This window comes from Ipomoea nil, unplaced genomic scaffold, assembly GCF_001879475.1.
Source record: "Ipomoea nil cultivar Tokyo-kokei standard unplaced genomic scaffold, Asagao_1.1 scaffold1043, whole genome shotgun sequence".
Lineage (NCBI taxonomy): Eukaryota > Viridiplantae > Streptophyta > Magnoliopsida > Solanales > Convolvulaceae > Ipomoea > Ipomoea nil.
In genome coordinates, this window is record NW_017617471.1 from 12,164,678 (window position 1) to 12,181,637 (window position 16,960).

The 16,960-nt window shown below is 36.5% G+C and overlaps 1 protein-coding gene and 1 long non-coding RNA gene across 4 annotated transcripts; one reads left to right on the top strand and one right to left on the bottom strand.

Moving 5' to 3' along the window:
* Window positions 1-325: 325 nt before the first annotated feature.
* On the top strand, window positions 326-9,899 carry LOC109182292. The gene is made up of 3 exons (XR_002054358.1): window positions 326-337; window positions 4,462-4,465; window positions 9,813-9,899. It is a non-coding gene; the product is annotated as an uncharacterized LOC109182292 (long non-coding RNA).
* Window positions 9,392-13,967, bottom strand: LOC109182291. 3 transcript variants are annotated; one of them, XM_019332425.1, is made up of 9 exons: window positions 13,669-13,967; window positions 13,427-13,541; window positions 12,702-13,085; window positions 11,943-12,206; window positions 11,196-11,716; window positions 10,958-11,082; window positions 10,688-10,848; window positions 9,906-10,441; window positions 9,392-9,621 (listed from the first exon to the last, which is right to left on the bottom strand). In XM_019332425.1, the coding sequence occupies exons 1-8, from the start codon at window positions 13,860-13,862 to the stop codon at window positions 9,932-9,934; spliced, it is 2,274 nt and encodes a 757-aa protein (XP_019187970.1). In that variant the 5' UTR covers window positions 13,863-13,967; the 3' UTR covers window positions 9,392-9,621; window positions 9,906-9,931. The 3 variants fall into 3 exon arrangements, with proteins under 3 accessions (XP_019187970.1, XP_019187969.1, XP_019187971.1); XM_019332424.1 differs by having other exon boundaries at window positions 9,906-10,444; window positions 13,669-13,964; XM_019332426.1 differs by lacking the exon at window positions 10,958-11,082 and having other exon boundaries at window positions 9,906-10,444; window positions 10,688-10,853; window positions 13,669-13,965.
* Between the last annotated feature and the right edge of the window lie 2,993 nt (window positions 13,968-16,960).

Sequence of the window (16,960 nt, forward strand, 5' to 3'; positions counted from 1 at the left end):
ACTCTCTTCTCTAATTTTTTAATCTTTTTTTTTTTCAGGTACTTGATCACATCATCTTGCCCGCTCAAGGTTGGTCTTTGTACACTGAACTTGCGTGAGGTTGGCCCACTCGAGTCACATATCCTTTCTAAGTGTTAGGAATGTTCAAGCCTAGTTGATGACCCATTGGCCCCTAGTGTGACCCTAACCTCTCCTAGTCCGACACACTTTTGCCCAACCGTTCCAGTACGGGCCTGGAACCGGCGGTCGTCCAGCTAACCCACCTCATTAAACACCCTCACCCTCATTTCCGTACGTTGGCATTGGCCCCTAGCTCTTCTTCCTTGGGTTCCTTCTCGTTGTTGGGTTCTCTCATGTCGCGATGATATCACCTCAACTTCATATTAGAGTGGCAGCAGGGAAACCAGGTTCTGCACCCCTGCCACCAAGTGAGTTAGTTTTCCGCTGCTACTTGCTGAATGGCTTAGATACTTGCTTGGAGGTCCATAGGCGAAGCGGAAATGGTGCTCTGAGCCCTTGCTCCTTTCTACCATGATTGTTATAGAGTTGGTCGTAGAGATCATGTGAGTTTGTCGATCGATCGTGTCCACTAGCGTTGTCATTGGGGTTCATGCTGCAGGAACCATGGGAGTTGCATGATCCATATCGTGCCATTGCTCAGAGCTTGTTGATGAGAAAGAAAGACGTATATGATAGCCTGCTTGAGAGTTCATAGCAAACTCTCAATGAAAGCACCAATGACGGTAAGAAATGTTACTGAAAATGTTAGTGCGTAAGTAAAGAAAGACAAGTTGTATTTCTTAAGTTCTTAGTACAAGATTGAGCGTATCCCCCTTGCTATCACATGGCCTAAGGTTTTATACTATACAATGGCTATTGAGTATAACAATTATAATAATGAGCACAACTACCTTCTAATAATTGTGTTTCTCCTTCATAAGTGTGTTGGCCTCCATAACTGCTGCTTCTTAATAAGGCGGTGCTATAATAAGTGTCTTGCGCTTAGTACAATCGCTCCCAGCTTTGCTTAGCTCCTGACGCACTGTTACTATTTGATTGCCTTAATCAGTTTGACGAATTAGGCCAAGAATGCACAGATCGAACCTGAAATCAGTATGATTATTCAATAATCTTGTAACCATGAGTTGGGCCAGAGTCATCTTTCTTGGTAAATGTTATCTCACTCTTTACATTTTGTCAATGGATTCATAACAACTAATAATGAGTTATTTGTACTATAAATATACCTATTAAATCATTAATAATTTCATTTTCTTAAAAAGATGAATGATAATTATTGCGAAGTAAAGATGATAAGCAATCGATGCAAAATCTCTTGCAAACGCACCCCATCCATATTGGATAGCTTATCACATCCAATCAAAGACAAGCAAAATTGAGTGGTATCTACGTTGTTGACCCATTTTCCAAAAAAAAAAAGAAAAAAAGAAAAAGAAAAGGTGATTGCATGATGTTGAGAACCATGCATTGCATGTCAACCATCACGTACTGCAATACGCTTCTACGATCCATCCAAATATAATTTAGAAAATTTCTTTTTCTACCTTAGCTTAATATTGTGTACGGTTCATTAATTCATTAGCTCCTAGTTAGATAAATGCAAAATTTTAGGTGATTTTAGTCTGCTTTCATAATTAATTAAGTTCATAAAAGAAAAAAGAACTCCGTTATTTTCTATTATGTTTAGAGAAAATTGTTTTTTTTTTTTAATAGGTTATTTAATTGTGTACGGTTAGTCAAAGAGCAAAATTCAATTTTAGGTATTGATTATTGTGACATTGCTATATTTAGTCTTTTTTTTTTTTTTTAATTTTGTCTAATTACATTCTAACTTTTATTTGTTAGCCACAATTAGTCCTTGATTTACATTTGTATCATTCAATCGTTTAATAAAAATGGTTAACATATAATTTTATCATTCAAGCATCTTGTTCTATTACATATTTTATCTCTCTTCTGTAAACTCTTATAATTGAATGATGAAATTACATGTTACTCCTCTTGATTATTGGTGGAATTTAAATGACATATTAATTGTAACAAGTAAATGAAAGTTAAAAATGTGATGAAACAAAATTAAGGGTCGGTTCGAAAACCTGAAAAATATTTTCCAAAAAATGACTTATTTTTTATAAAATATTTTAACTTTCTAGTGTTTGGTTGAATATAAGAAAATTGTCTTTTTCTGTTTGGTTGAAAATTAAGAAATTACATTATTTTTCCTGTTTGGTTCATTTTCTTGAAAATGAACATATGATTTGTTATATATAATAATAATAACAATAACAACAATGATCTAATGATCAAGGACGGTCAACCGCTACGCAGAAGTAGAGGAAGCCGATAATAAGAAGAGAGAAGAGGAGGAAGGCAAGGCAGGGGGAAAGTCCGATAAAATGGTTCCAACCAACCAGGTGTCAGGCTCGGCTCCATCAAATAAGGGAAGTAGAGATCAATCCTCAGGAGGACCCCGTTTGATCCCCTTGCGTTATTTAACCCCACTGATCCATCTGGTTGGCGTAATCCTGGACCAAGCCGAGGAGATAGTGATGGTGCAGTTCCCAGATGAGTGCATGAAAGTTTAATTTCCCCTAAGGTAGACCAAACCAAATATTGTCGGTTTCATCGGTAGGTTGGCCACGATACTAACGAGTGTCACGTTCTGAAGAGACAAATAGAGGAGCTCATTCAGATGGGATACTTCACTCAATTTGTGAAGCATCCAATGCAATAACAACAACACCATCAACAAGGCCAACCTAAAAACGTATGGTGAAAGGGAGAGAGCCCCGAGCCATCCACCTCTGACACAAAAAAGAGGGGGTACAATTAGATCATGGAAGAAAGAGAAAAGGAGTTAGAGGAGGAACCCGCGAAACGCAAAAAATATGTTATCGCTAAAACACATAAGAAACAATAAGATTATTGATGCAACTATTGGTCATGGTCCGCCATGATAAATTTTGTTGAATAAAAAAAAATGTTTATACTCTTGTCCACGGAACCCTTTGTGTTAGTATAGTAGGAAGCCTGTCCTCATCCACCATGACCGAGGCCAGAAACAAAGAAGGGAGGCTGAGGTCGTGTCCTCGTACTCATTTGAATGAGGCATGTCCTCACACACTCTATTCCCTAAGGGCCGGCACGGGATCCAATCCCGCTAGCTACTCGACGGATGGACATTTTCTTGGTCAAGCTCAAAGCTTGGTTACGAAAACGCTATACCCTAAGGGCCAGTACAGGGTCTGACCTCGCTCACTACCCTATGGAAGAGCTGACCTTTAACCGAGTCCACGGCTGACCAAAGTGAGCTATAAACACCGGAAAAAAAACAAAACAATAAATAAATAAAATTAAAAAAAAAAACAAATCAATAAAAAAAAATAAACGCATAGCCGAGGCCGTCCTCAGTCTCTGCTACCAGTCGAGGCTGTGCCTCGACCTTTGACATGGCTGAGGTAGTCCTCGGCCACCAGCTGAGGCTGCGCCTCAGCCCCTACCATGGCCGAGGAATTCCTTGGCCATGGTGGCTAAGGCCATCCTCGACCATAGTGGCTGAGGCAGTCCTCGGCCAAGGCCTCTACCATGGCCGAGCCCGTGCCTCGTTCCCGGCAACAAAAAAAAAATTAAAAATTATTATTATAAAATGTTGAGTTTGTCTCATATATGGATTAGGAATATGAGTTTGTCTCAACAGAAGGGGATAGATTATGATGAGGTTTTCTCTCCTGTTGTTAGACATACTTCTATCAGATTAGTACTTGCTTTGGTAGCCATTTGGGATTTGCATTTGGAACAAATGGATGTGAAAACTGCTTTTTTACATGGTGATTTAGATGAGCAAATTTACATGAAGCAACCTGAAGGGTTTGTTAAACCTGGAGGTGAGCACCTGGTTTGTCGACTCAAGAGGTCTTTGTATGGGCTGAAACAGGCTCCACGGCAGTGGTACAAGCGGTTCGATGCTTACATGATTCAAATTGGCTATACACGTTGTGAGTATGATTGTTGTGTCTATGTTAAAAGCCTTGGTGATGGTTCTTTTATTTTTCTGTTACTGTATGTGGATGATATGTTGATCGCTGCTAAGAGTATGAATGATATTGCTGCATTGAAAGTTTTGTTGGGTCAGGAATTTGATATGAAAGACTTAGGAGTTGCACAGAAAATTCTTGGCATGGAAATTCACAGGGATAGAGGTGCAAGAAAGTTGTGGCTAACTCAACAGAGTTATATAGAGAAAATTCTTGACAGGTTTGGGATGAATAAGTCTAAACCGGTTAGTACCCCTTTGGCTAATCATTTTAAACTCTCTTCCAATCAGTGTCCCCAAACAGTTAGTGAGATTGAAAATATGGCAAAGGTTCCTTATGCTAGTGCAGTTGGCTGTTTAATGTATGCAATGGTTTGTACTCGACCTGATTTGGCTCATGCTGTTAGCCAAGTTAGTAAGTACATGTCTAAACCTGGGAAGCAGCATTGGGAAGCAGTTAAATGGATTCTCCGGTACTTAAGGGGCACTATGGAGCATGGTATTGTATTTAGGAGTCAACAGAATGAGCATGTACTCATGGGATATGTGGATTCTGATTATGCTGGTGACATGGATAATAGACGGTCTACGACAGGGTATGTTTTTACTCTTGGGGGTGGTCCTGTTTGTTGGAGATCATCAGTTCAGTCAATTGTAGCTTTGTCTACAACTGAAGCAGAATACATGGCTGTGACTGAGGTAGCTAAAGAGGCTTTGTGGCTTTCAGGTTTGATTAAGGAGTTGGGTATTGAGCAAGATGGAGTTCAATTACACTGTGACAATCAAAGTGCCATTTTCTTAGCTAAAAATCAAGTATACCATGTCAGAACCAAACATATTGATGTAAGGTTTCATAAGGTCAGAGAGTTGGTTGCTTCTGGTGAGATTTTGTTGCAGAAAATTCATACAAGTGAGAATGCAGCAGACATGTTGACAAAGGCAGTTACTAGTGACAAGTTCAAACACTGTTTGGACTTGTTGGGTGTTTCCAGATGTTAAATGAACATGGTGGTCCTAATCCAGGGAGACTATGAGATGAGTTTTTTCTCCTAAAGGGCTTATTTGCGAAGGTGGAGATGGTTAGATAAGTATTTTCTCCTAAAGGGCTTATTCGCCAAGGTAGAGATTTGTTGAGTTATCTTTTTCTCCTAGAGAGCATATTCGCCAAGGTGGAGATTTGTTGTGTTTGTCTCATATAAGGATTAGGAATATGAGTTTGTCTCATATAAGGAATAGGAGTGAAAGGGAGATTATATGCCTATAAATATAATCAATGTATCTCATCACCTAGGACACCATCACAAATAATAAGAGAATACTTTCACTCCCGTGGATGTAGGCACATTGCCGAACCACGTAAATCTTGTCTTCTTTACTTTTCTGCCATTATTATTTTTCTTGTTCTTGTTAATCTCAACATAAAAAATGAAATAATAAAATTTCTACTCGTCCCACTTCTTTACACTCGTACTCTGCGGACAGAGAGGCTGGTTAGGGGATATTCAATGAGCATACACTATCATTACTCCCTAGCTGACTCCACTACGCTCGCAGTTCAAGAGTAGGGGGGCTGGTGACAGGTTAATTAGGCAGGGCACTGGATCGTACCCCTGACTCGGTGCTATTGATCTAACTTGAGAAGTCAAAGAAATTAACACACTGTAATGGCCAAGCAGAGAGTAGTTATTAGGAGCATCGTAGGAATTTATGGAGGGCCAACACAATTATGGAGGGGAGCGCACAATAATTACTAAGGAGCCAGCCGAGGGATATAATAGGAGGCCATTGTGCAATTATTGTAACCGTTACAACTTACAAGTTTATAGTATAAAGGATGAACCCATGTCACATGAGAGGGGGACTCTATGAAAATATTGTACTCTAAACATAATAATACAATTTGTCTCTGTTCACTTATACATAAATATTATCTGGTAACATATTTACGGTCAATTATAGATAGATTATATATCACCACTGTTTGCCAATTACTTGTTTGTTTTAAATTTACTAAATAATCAACATAATTAATTATTCGCTTCTTTTCTTGCAGAGTATGAGTAACCTTTTTTATCAACAACATTTTTGCAATCAAATAGTAAAACCAACTTACCCTTTTGAATAATTGGCAACTTATAACTAATTCTCATAGAATTATCTATTGGGCTTCTTGTATTGAATCGGTTAGCTATAAATAATTTAAACTGATTAACGTACTTGTAGACTAGGTAAAAAAAAAAAAAAAAGGCTTCACCCAAAGCTATTTTTCAGTAGCAGTTGTAGGCTTTTAAGTCAAAATTATAACTAATTCACAATACCCATTATTGGACACAAATAAGTTCAAATAAATTAATATCACAAACTGATTAGCCATAAGACATTAATTAATTAATGAAATCAGATCCCCTAACCAAAAGTTGAAACTCTCTTCTTAATATATATATATATATATATATATATATATATATATATATATATATATATATATATATATATATATATATAACGGATTAGGTGAAACGGTTCTCTTAGATGAAAAATAAGGTTTAATATCATCCATTGATTCAGTCTAGATCAAGGGTCATAATGAAGTTATTTTTTTTTTAAAAAAAAATGTGGTGACATTATTGTAATTTTGTATAAGTTAATTTTTTTTTTTAATCTTTCATATCATTTTTTTTTTCTTCTTGCAAAGCACAATGTTGTACACTTCAGAGCACAATGTTGTGTCTTCTAGAGCACACTGATTGATGTGCCTTTCAGATCACATTAATTTTCTTCAAGTGCACATTGTTGACCTTTCAGAGTACATTGCTGAGCGTACAGAGCATATTGTTGTGCCTTCGAAGTGCATATTATTTTACCTTGGACTACAAATCGTTGAGCCTTTCAGAGCACATTGTTGAGTTTTCCAGAGGTGACAAACTTCTTTTTTTTTTTTAAATAAGTTAATCTTGATCACTAATTACTAATTTGACTTGAATCTTGTTTACTTGTTTATTATTTATGGTCGTTTATGATTTGTGTTGAAGATTCTATATTAAAGTTAGTCTTTTCAATAATTGTTTCACATCTTTCTTCTTTTCCGTGCACATTTTTGTCTACCAATACACATTGTTGTGCCTTCCGGTGCATATATATTGTTGAAGATGGTAGGTGACAATTTTTTTTTTTTTAAAGAGGACTTGATCTAAGGCTAAGATTTATCCGCATGTTTCACCTGCAGTTTTTTTCGCACCGAACCACTCCTTATATATATATACTAGCATTTTGTACGCGCGATGCGCGAAAACCTATGCCCAATATTAAAATATTGTTAAGTAACAAAATTTTAAAAATTAGTTAAAATTATGTTTCGCAATTCCTTAAAGTGATGATACTTTTGAATTATCATATATTTGAATATAGTGATCAAAACAATATATATATATATATATATATATATATATATATATATATATATATATATATATATATATATATATATATATATATATATATATAATATGTATGTATATAAATAATATTCATATAAATATTTAATTAAAATATAATTTATAATTAAATTAATTGTTATATGATAATTTTAATAAAATGATAACTAAAAATAGGAAAAAGATATGATAGATGTAGGCGTATGGTAAGATTGGTGGATATATTAAATACTAACGGTGTTATAACGGTGTAAGGGTGATTTTGTCCAATATAAATTAAATGTACAACAATTAAAGCAAAATGTATATATTTATTAGCATATAAAAAAGGGACAAAAATCAAGGACATAACTTGTATTGACACTTATTATGTTTTTAGATATATATATATATATATATATATATATATATATATATATATATATATATATATATATATATATATAATGATCATATGCGGTTATGTTGTTAGGTGATGTCGTGCGGCGGTTTCAGTATACACCAACAGTGTTAACAATATGCACCAATAGTGTAAGAGAAACACACAACAATGAAATGTAAAAATGCACAACACACCAAAAAAAAATACACCATATAACTCTCTACCACTAATGGTGTATTTCCAAACACTGTGTGGTGCTTTTAGTCATACCTAATGGTGTGTATTTGGTGATGCGTACCTAATTTGTGTGTGTTTTTGTGGTGCATTTCTTGACGTTGATGGTGTTTATCTTGCTTAACTATTGGTGTATTCTGAAAACCGGCGCACGACCTCACGGGAAGGGGTCGTCGCACCTGAACTCAACTATCTATAGAAATGGGTTCCTGTGCGGTTGAGGGTGTCAGGTGCGGTTGTGCGGTGAAAGGAGAACCATTGATTTTGCTTAAATCAACATTTAGATTACCAAAACTAAATAAAAAACGCAGTGGCATTTTGATAATTTTTTACATTTAGGTCAAATGTAAGGTGCATGATTTTTGTGAGTAAGGTGCGTGAGTTTTGTATATATGGTGCGTGAGTTTGTGCTTAAGGTGCGTGAGATTTGTGCTTAAGGTGCGTGGGGTTGTGTACTTAATGATAGTAGTTGTTGAAACTTAAGGTGCGTAAGTTTTGTGCTTAAGGTGCGTGAGTTTGTGCTTAATGTGAGTAGTTGGTGAAACTTAAGTGCGTGAGTTTCCTTCTTAATGTGCGTTGTTTTCATCTTAAGGTGCGTCAGTTATATGAAACTTAAAGTGAACTATTTTTAAAACCTTAGGTGCATGATTTGTGTTCTTAATGTGCTTTGTTATGTGTTTAAGGTGCGTGGTTGGTGTTCTTAAGGTGCGTGATTTGTGTTCTTAAGGTGTTTTGTTTGTATGCTTAATATGCGTGTGTTGTGTACTTAAAGTGCGTCAGTTTAATGTTTAATGTGCGTCCAATCGCACAACCGCACGTGAAGCTATTCCTGCACCTGATCTCTCTCTCTCTCTCTCTCTCTCTCTCTCTCTCTCTCTCTATATATATATATATATATATATATATATATATATATATATATATATATATATATATATATATATATATATATATTATGTTCATGCATTTACTATTTACTGATTTGTTGAATATTATTGCTAAAAAATTTTAGTATGACACTAGACCTGTGCGGCTATGCCATAAACCATCTAACTTTGGAGACACTACCCTACCATAAAAACCAAATCAATTCATTCATTCCACTGCATTTTAGACATCCTGTGCACACAAACAATAAAATGACCTCATTAAATCTAAACAATATTATTTCTCTTGCTTTTAATAGGCCTTTACGTACCTTAAAAAAAAAAAAAAAAAAAAAAAAAAAAAAGAGGCCTTTACGGAAACAAAAAATTACAACCTAAGATCATGCAAATATAGGGCAAATATAAAAATGTATATCATTGTATTTTAAAATATTTTTATTTAAATATGCATAAATATTAGTAATTTTCAACTAGCCTTTTCAGAAAACTCGCTGAAAACAATCAGAGAGTTTTCATAAATTTTCCAAGAAAGATCATGTCCAAAATGTAGAAATGTTCTCCTGGGTAGGGTCCTAGAAGCAAGCACTTGAAGCTGCAACCTTACTCATTTCCATCTCTTGCTTGCCTCAACTGAGAAGAAACAAAACTCTCTTACATTATATTATCCCAAAAGGTTGAATCCACAATCCTAAGGGCCCCCTACAGCCTAACAGAGTATTTGGGAAGATGTAAATCACGGTAACTCAGTGGCTCAGCAGATAGGGCCAAATGCCGATGCACACAAGGGATCTGCCCACTTTGAGCATAATCCCGCACTGCAGCTGCTGCCTACTGAACCAGTGAACTAAGCCCGTAACGGCTCTTTTACCTTATATTATGTTCATAGTAAGTGGTTAAACCAAACTATCTCTTACCTTACAAGTGGTTCTTGAATGCCATTTTAATTTATTATACCGCGCTTGTACAAATTATCGCCTCCTTCCGCCTGGGAATATGTCAGCAATGGAGCAGTTGGCCGGGGGACTTTATCTCGTTCTTGCAACCCCATCACGGCCTTGGCGTGCCAGTACCAAGGCTGAACATGAGGGGAAGAAAGGGAACGAGAATACGAAGAAGGGTGGAGAATGACCGAGCCCCAATCTCTGTTTCCTAGTTTCGCTTCCTTTATTCTTCTCCTGATCAGCAGGCTCCCCATGTCTTCCTTGTTGATTTCCGTCACGCTTTTGACTATGGACATGCACAGAAGAAGTAGCAACACCGCATCTTCTTCGGGCGAAAACTCTAGCGTCAGTAGCTTCCAGTTTAGAAGCCCGGTGGCTTTTCCTGTCGGGTTGTCCTCCGAGAACCTAACAACTGTCAAAAACCCATCCTCGTTTTCATCCTCTACTTCCATGCCCGAGCCAGACTTCTTCACTTCATACTCCATCTTCCGCCCTTCAACCAACTTTACCTGCTGCAATTTCACTAATTGTTATTGTTATGGAATATATATTTGATATATAGAATCTCTATATATTAGACAGTTTAGGGTTTTAGGTAGGCAGGACATATGAAAACTTGTTTCCTATTCGTAGTCTTCTAGTACCTACTTATAGGGCTTTGTATTCTCTTTTCTATAAGACAGTTTCGTAACAGTTATAAAACTATCAAGAAATGACAAAGATATGTTTTTTTTTTCCGTTTTCTTTAAGTGTACCGTTGAATCTGGATGTTGGTGATTTGTTAGACTAAAAGCAAAACGTGAACCGTGATTTGATGATCCTCGTTGTACTAACAGCTTATTGCCCGTAGAGAAGTTCCATAAAGCATGGCATCCTTCAGGCGGTTCCTTTGGTGTAGCAGTCCCGACAATTTTCTCTGCACTAGATGCCAACAAAAAAACATGATCAATTAGGAAAGGAAGTGAAAATTTTGAGCATAGAAAGAGCATCGAAAACTATGTTTATGGCATTCATCGCTTGCATACCAGGAGCTCTCCCGATGGAGCCAGCAACATATGACCAACAGCCTTCTCGTACTTCTATAATCCTGTCCTCCCATTTCACTGCTGATGGAGTTTCCGCCCCTCTCCTCCAGATTCCTCCCCCGATTCTACCATTGATGTTGAGAAATCACGAGGGGTATGTAAATATGTAAATATGTAATATCCAGAGACACAAAGGACAATGAAATTAAAACAAAACGAATTGAAATTGGCCTTGTACCTTACTCGAACGATGAAACACTCTCTACCCGCGTGGTCTAAGACAGTTCGAGACAACCATCGACCTTCCTGAGGTCGATAGTGGTTCAGCTTCAAAATAACATCCGATATCATTGCCCCCGAATCATCTGTAACCCGATCCGGGACACATTTCAACAAGTACGATGCTTGAACGGGCGGAGTGATCGAGGCAGCTACCCTCACTTTCTGATCCAACTCCGTTACTAGAGAAAGAGAGGGTGCCCGTAATAAATCATTCCAAAGAAACGTTGCGCCTTCTGTTAGCTTACTTCCCTTAATGCAGCGGCCACCACGATTACGAAGCTCGAGAATCATCCCTTTGGTTCCAAATTCACAGTAGAGATGCCAGGCTTTGTGCCATGTGTCTGAGGTGAAGTTGGAGACGGGTGTATCCATTTTCAGCTCTTTGTGGCATCTTACACATCGTAGTCGTAAAAACTCTTTCGACATGTTCCATTTCGCAATTCCGGTTTTAGTTCTTAGTTTCACCATTACACATAGCTGCAGTATAAGGTAAGATATATAAACTCCAAAATGCTAAAATTCAAAAAGCTACTCCAAGCAACTTTTTCAATTAGCTGTTTCAGAAAAGAAATAATACCAAACAGCTATCAGCTAACAGCTAATTTACCAAACACTTTTTTACAACAGTTAATGTTATCAACTAGTTATACCCTCTAATTAACACAATCAGCTAACAGCCAACAGTTAATGTGATCAAACTGACCTCTAGTAAGAATCTGGGTAGCATGGACTTGTATTTCGTGTTGACATCGGTGCCCGTGACTTCCCATTGGATAGGAGACTTGACCATAACATCCTTCCCAACGGCTGTGCCTCCCGCTTTCTCATATGGTTGTTCAAACGTCCTCTCCCACAGTTTCTTGGTCTCTTCGATCTCTACTTTCTTCGCAACCTCCCACGTGCCCGCTACTTTAATTAGTTCTTTCTCTATCTCTTTGGTATCAAATGCATACACTGTCGGATAGCTCTGGTAAAGAAAAACCAAAACCCATACTAATTACCACAAATCACATATACTTTGTAACATATATGTTAACAACTACCGAGAAAATGACTATGGCCACTACAAGTACTCTATTATAATAACGTAATCAATTAATTTATTCTTTAGTGTTTAATTTTTAAAAGCTCGCCAATGTCAATGAAGGCCATTGCAAATTAGACAAGTTGGTTCAAACTTCTAGTGCAACTGACCTGTCATTAGATAAAGACATATTCTTTTTCCCAGATAATGCCAAGATCAAATCTTTAAAAATGGATTAAGTAGATTTCTTTGTTCTAGCATTCAAAAAAAAAAGATTTCTTTGTTCTAAATGAATAATCAATTCTCACCCAGCCCCCTCCATTATTTTCTTTCTTTTTTAATCAAAGAAATTATAACGAAGGCAAATTAGAGCAAACCCATACATGAGCTAAAATGAAGTTTCAGATGCAACGAGGAAGATAAAACTTAAAAGCGGACCTGATGGGTCAACCACATTAGGAGAATATCTGAAGTTGGCACGAATTTGGGGCAGCTATCGGCGAATCTATGCACCATATACAAAAATCCTTTATACCGCTGCCTTGCTGCTATGAGATATACAATCTCAGAACAATACGGCTCTGTAAATTTAGTGTACAAAAATCTCTGCTTCGATACTTCCTCCAGCAGATCTTCCTGAACAGTGGAAACCCGGTTTTCCATGTTCGAATCACATTCATTCTCAAAAGGCTCAGATGGGTACCTAGAAAGCCAAATTTCTCTGCATCTATTCAATGCATAATCTTCATTTTCTTCATTAAAAATGGTGGCTTTTCCAATGACTTTCGAGAATCTTGACTCACAATATTGCCTATAACTGACCTGAAATCAGATTTATTCTATCAAGTATCAACACCCAGAAACAATACTACTAAACCCTAAATTAAAATAAAAATTAAAACAAGTTTGCAGATCTTATATACTTATTTTTTTGGTTTGAGATAAAAATGCGAAGGGAAAGTTGGAAACTTTACAATCATCCACTAACTTCTAACTTACATGAAAGCCTAAGTAGCTTTTATCTTGGTTCAATTATTGTCTTTCTTTATTTTTCATTTTAACCCTAGAAATCAATGCAAATTCTTCTTTTTTATTTTCCAAGATTTTCTAAAAAAAAAAAACAAAAATGCAGATGAATGGATTGAGCTTTTGGCACAACTTACAGGGTTTAAGGAGTGACAGAACCAAACCCATTCAATATCAACAGGAGGGAGAATCATGGGGGGTGTGGATCCATTTGTGAGGTCATATATCAAGGGCATCCATAGCTGATCATATCTGCACATAACTCAAACCCAGAATCATCATAAAATGGGAAAAAAAGATAATAAAAAAATAAATAAATAAATAAATTCCCAGATTATGAGATGAAAGAGTTGAAGTAGTAAGCAAGGAAATGAAGAACCTTCTAATGGATTCAAGAATGGCTGGAGTTTGGTGAAGAAAGGGAGATTCTGCAATGAATTTTAGGAACCCAAGATTCCTCCTTGCAGCAGCTACAAGATCCACAGTGATTCTGAGCGTGTCCTCCTCTGATAATTCACTAAATTTTAGGCTCCTCACAGAAGCAGAAGCAGAAGCTCCATCACAAGCTGACATTCTTGGGAGCTCTGTTTAATTAATGTTTATGCGACAAAGAGTCATTGGGACATTGATACATGAATTTAAAGCATGACCCGGCTGGGAGAGAAAACGGACTTTTTTTGCGGCTTCAAGTGTGAAGATGACACGTGGGTTGAACACCATTTATGGGATCAATAATACCTACACGGCTACACTCACTCTCAACTTTTTTTATAGCTTAGTGCACACTAATTTTAAGTCTCAAAACTCTTGTGTAAGAGTTGTTAGAGAGTAAATTGGCCTATTCATCTTACACATAAGAGTTTCCATCATTTATAATTAGGAGTATCAAAGTGGGCTGAAGTTCATGGGTCAACTCTAAACCATCCTGCGGCGCAAATTATGCTGCATGGTGCACACGGTTGCAAAACGATACTCTTTAATATGATTGAGTAACGGTTGCCACCGTTTAATTCCACCAATCAAACTTTTTTGTTTTTTATTTTTATTTACAAAAACTCTAATCGACGTGTAATTATGAATATATAGTTATGCAATTCTAAATAGAGTAATACCCAAAATGGTCCCTCGACTATAGCTAAATTCACAAATTGGTCATCGACTTTTAATTTCAACCAATTAAGTCCTTAACTTTGCAATGTTAACACAATTTGGTCATTTACCTATTTGATCGTTTGTTGACTGCACTTTTTTAGGATATATATGTAATTTCATGGTCCATCGTCGGTTTTTTAAGGTTTCGGTTGCATTTCTAGACCGCACTGTTACATTTGAATCCACTGCAGGCGCTGCACCCCATGCAGGAGAGATTATAGCTTTTGATAGATATATCGTCGAAGTCCCTGGAGTGGCTCTTCGAGAAAGCCGTGACTCCAAGCGATGTAGGCAAGATGAACCGGCTCGGGATCCCCAAGCAGCAAGCGGAGAAGTACTTCCCCCCTCCGAAACGGCGTTGTCACCTCTAAGAGCGTTCTCTAAGCTGAACCGGCTCGTGATCCCCAAGCAACAAGCGGAGAAGCACTTCCCCATCCGAAACAACGATGTCACCTCCAAGAGCGTTCTCTTGAGCTTTGCACGTGAAACTACATATATATCCTCAAAGATCGCGGTCAACAAACGGTCAAATAGATGGAGGACCAAATCGTGTCAAAATTGCAAAGTTAAGGACTTAATTGGTTGAAAATGAAAGTCGAGGACCAATTTTTGAATTTAGCTATAGTCGAGGGACCATTTTGGGTATTTACTCTTCTGAATATATAGTTACGAAATTATGGATATATAATTATGAAGTTATGGATATATAGTTATGAAGTTGTGGATATATAGTTTTGAAATTATGAATATAGTTCTCTAAGAACAAGCACTTTAAGAATTCTGAATATGGAGTTATGTAATTATAAGTGTCTAGTTGTGAAATTATGAATATATGGATATGGAATTATGAATGTGTAGTTATTATTATTTGTGAATGTACTGTTGTCAAATTATGAATATATAGTTATGTAATTCGATCTGGATATATAGTTATGAATTTGTGGATATATAGGTATGAATTTGTGGATATATAGTTATGAATTTATGGATATATTCTACTGTTTGAATACGAAAGAAAACCGTCTAACGCTGTTAACTACAATTCGAACGGAATTTTTATTTTTTAATGAAACGGCGTCGTTTTGCAACCGTGTGCACCATGCGCACAGCATAACAATTGGTCCTGCGGTGATATAAGTTAAGGTCTAAAATTTTTTACCTACAAAGATACAAGCCTGGCAGGTTGACGGGCTACACGAGTTACCCTGCATACGCCCGGCCAACCAGCAGACTTTTAATAAAAATAATTTAAAAAATTATATATATATATATATATATATATATATATATATATATATATATATATATATAAAACTAAGATACTATACTAATTTTAAAAAAAAAAATTGAAGTTGGCCAGCGGAGTCCGTGAACCCGCATGAGACGGGTTAGGATTGAAGATTTCTATCTGCATGTTGGCTGGTAAAAATTAAATTTCAACCTGCGGACTGCAGTGAGGCAGGCCTAATGAGGCAGACCAACCTGCATTGCGCAAATTATGCCCTGGACCGGCAATTTATATCCTACACCACGGCACGCGTTGCACTATGCGCCCAGATGCAAAACGACGTCGTTTTAATTTTTTTTTTTTTTTTTGAAATTTCCCGCCCCAGTGAATGGCAATAGTTTTTTCTTTAAAAAAAACCCGTTGTTCAAGAATGTACATAATGTTATACTAGAACACACATAATTGTATACATGAATGTACATAATTATATAACAAAATATACATACTCTTTTTAAAAGATAATACACATAATCTAACATAATACATAATAAACATAAACTTTTAACATAATACACATCAACTATTAACATAATACACACAAATTTTCTGATTCGGATGTACATAATTGTATAAAAAGAATGTACATAATTGTATAAAAATGTACATAACTGTATGAACCAATACACATAACTGTATGAACAAATATACATAACTGTGTGAACAAATACACATAATCCCATTCAAAAAAAAAAAAATACACATAATCCCAACAACTTCCTAACGCGCCTCCCAAAACGACGTCGTTTTGGGAGGCGCACAGTGCTATGTGCGCCGTGGTGTAGGGTATAACGATTGCCCTGGACCCGTGTCCACAATGCATTGTGGACACGAGTCCAAAACGACGTCGTTTTCAGGGAAAACGCGTCATTCCAGTTAAAAAAAAAAATTGATTTTGTCTCGCCTTAACGCCGTTATTCGTTTGTGCTATTATGAATGTACAGTTATGAGATTATGAATGTACAGTTATGAGATTATGAATGTACAGTTATGGAATTATGAATGTAAGTTATAAAATTATGAACACAGAGCTCTGACATTATGAACATATAGTGATAAAATTATGAACTTAGAGCTCTAAAATTGTGAACATGGGGCTTCGAAAATTATGATTTTACAGTTATTGAATTATGAATGTACAGTTACGGAATTATGAATGTACAGTTATGCAATTATGAATGTACAATTATAGAATTATGAACACAGAGCTCTGACATTATGAACTTACAATATG

What these genes read in the sequence shown, in the direction of transcription:
- LOC109182291 (XM_019332424.1), bottom strand. Translation starts at nt 13,862, where the DNA reads ATGTCAGCTTGTGATGGAGCTTCTGCTTCTGCTTCTGTGAGGAGCCTA. An exon ending in TCTGTCACTCCTTAAACCCT is followed by an intron (nt 13,086 to 13,426) that starts GTAAGTTGTGCC and finishes ATCTGATTTCAG; the next exon opens with GTCAGTTATAGGCAATATTG. An exon ending in TACCCAGATTCTTACTAGAG is followed by an intron (nt 11,717 to 11,942) that starts GTCAGTTTGATC and finishes CTTATACTGCAG; the next exon opens with CTATGTGTAATGGTGAAACT.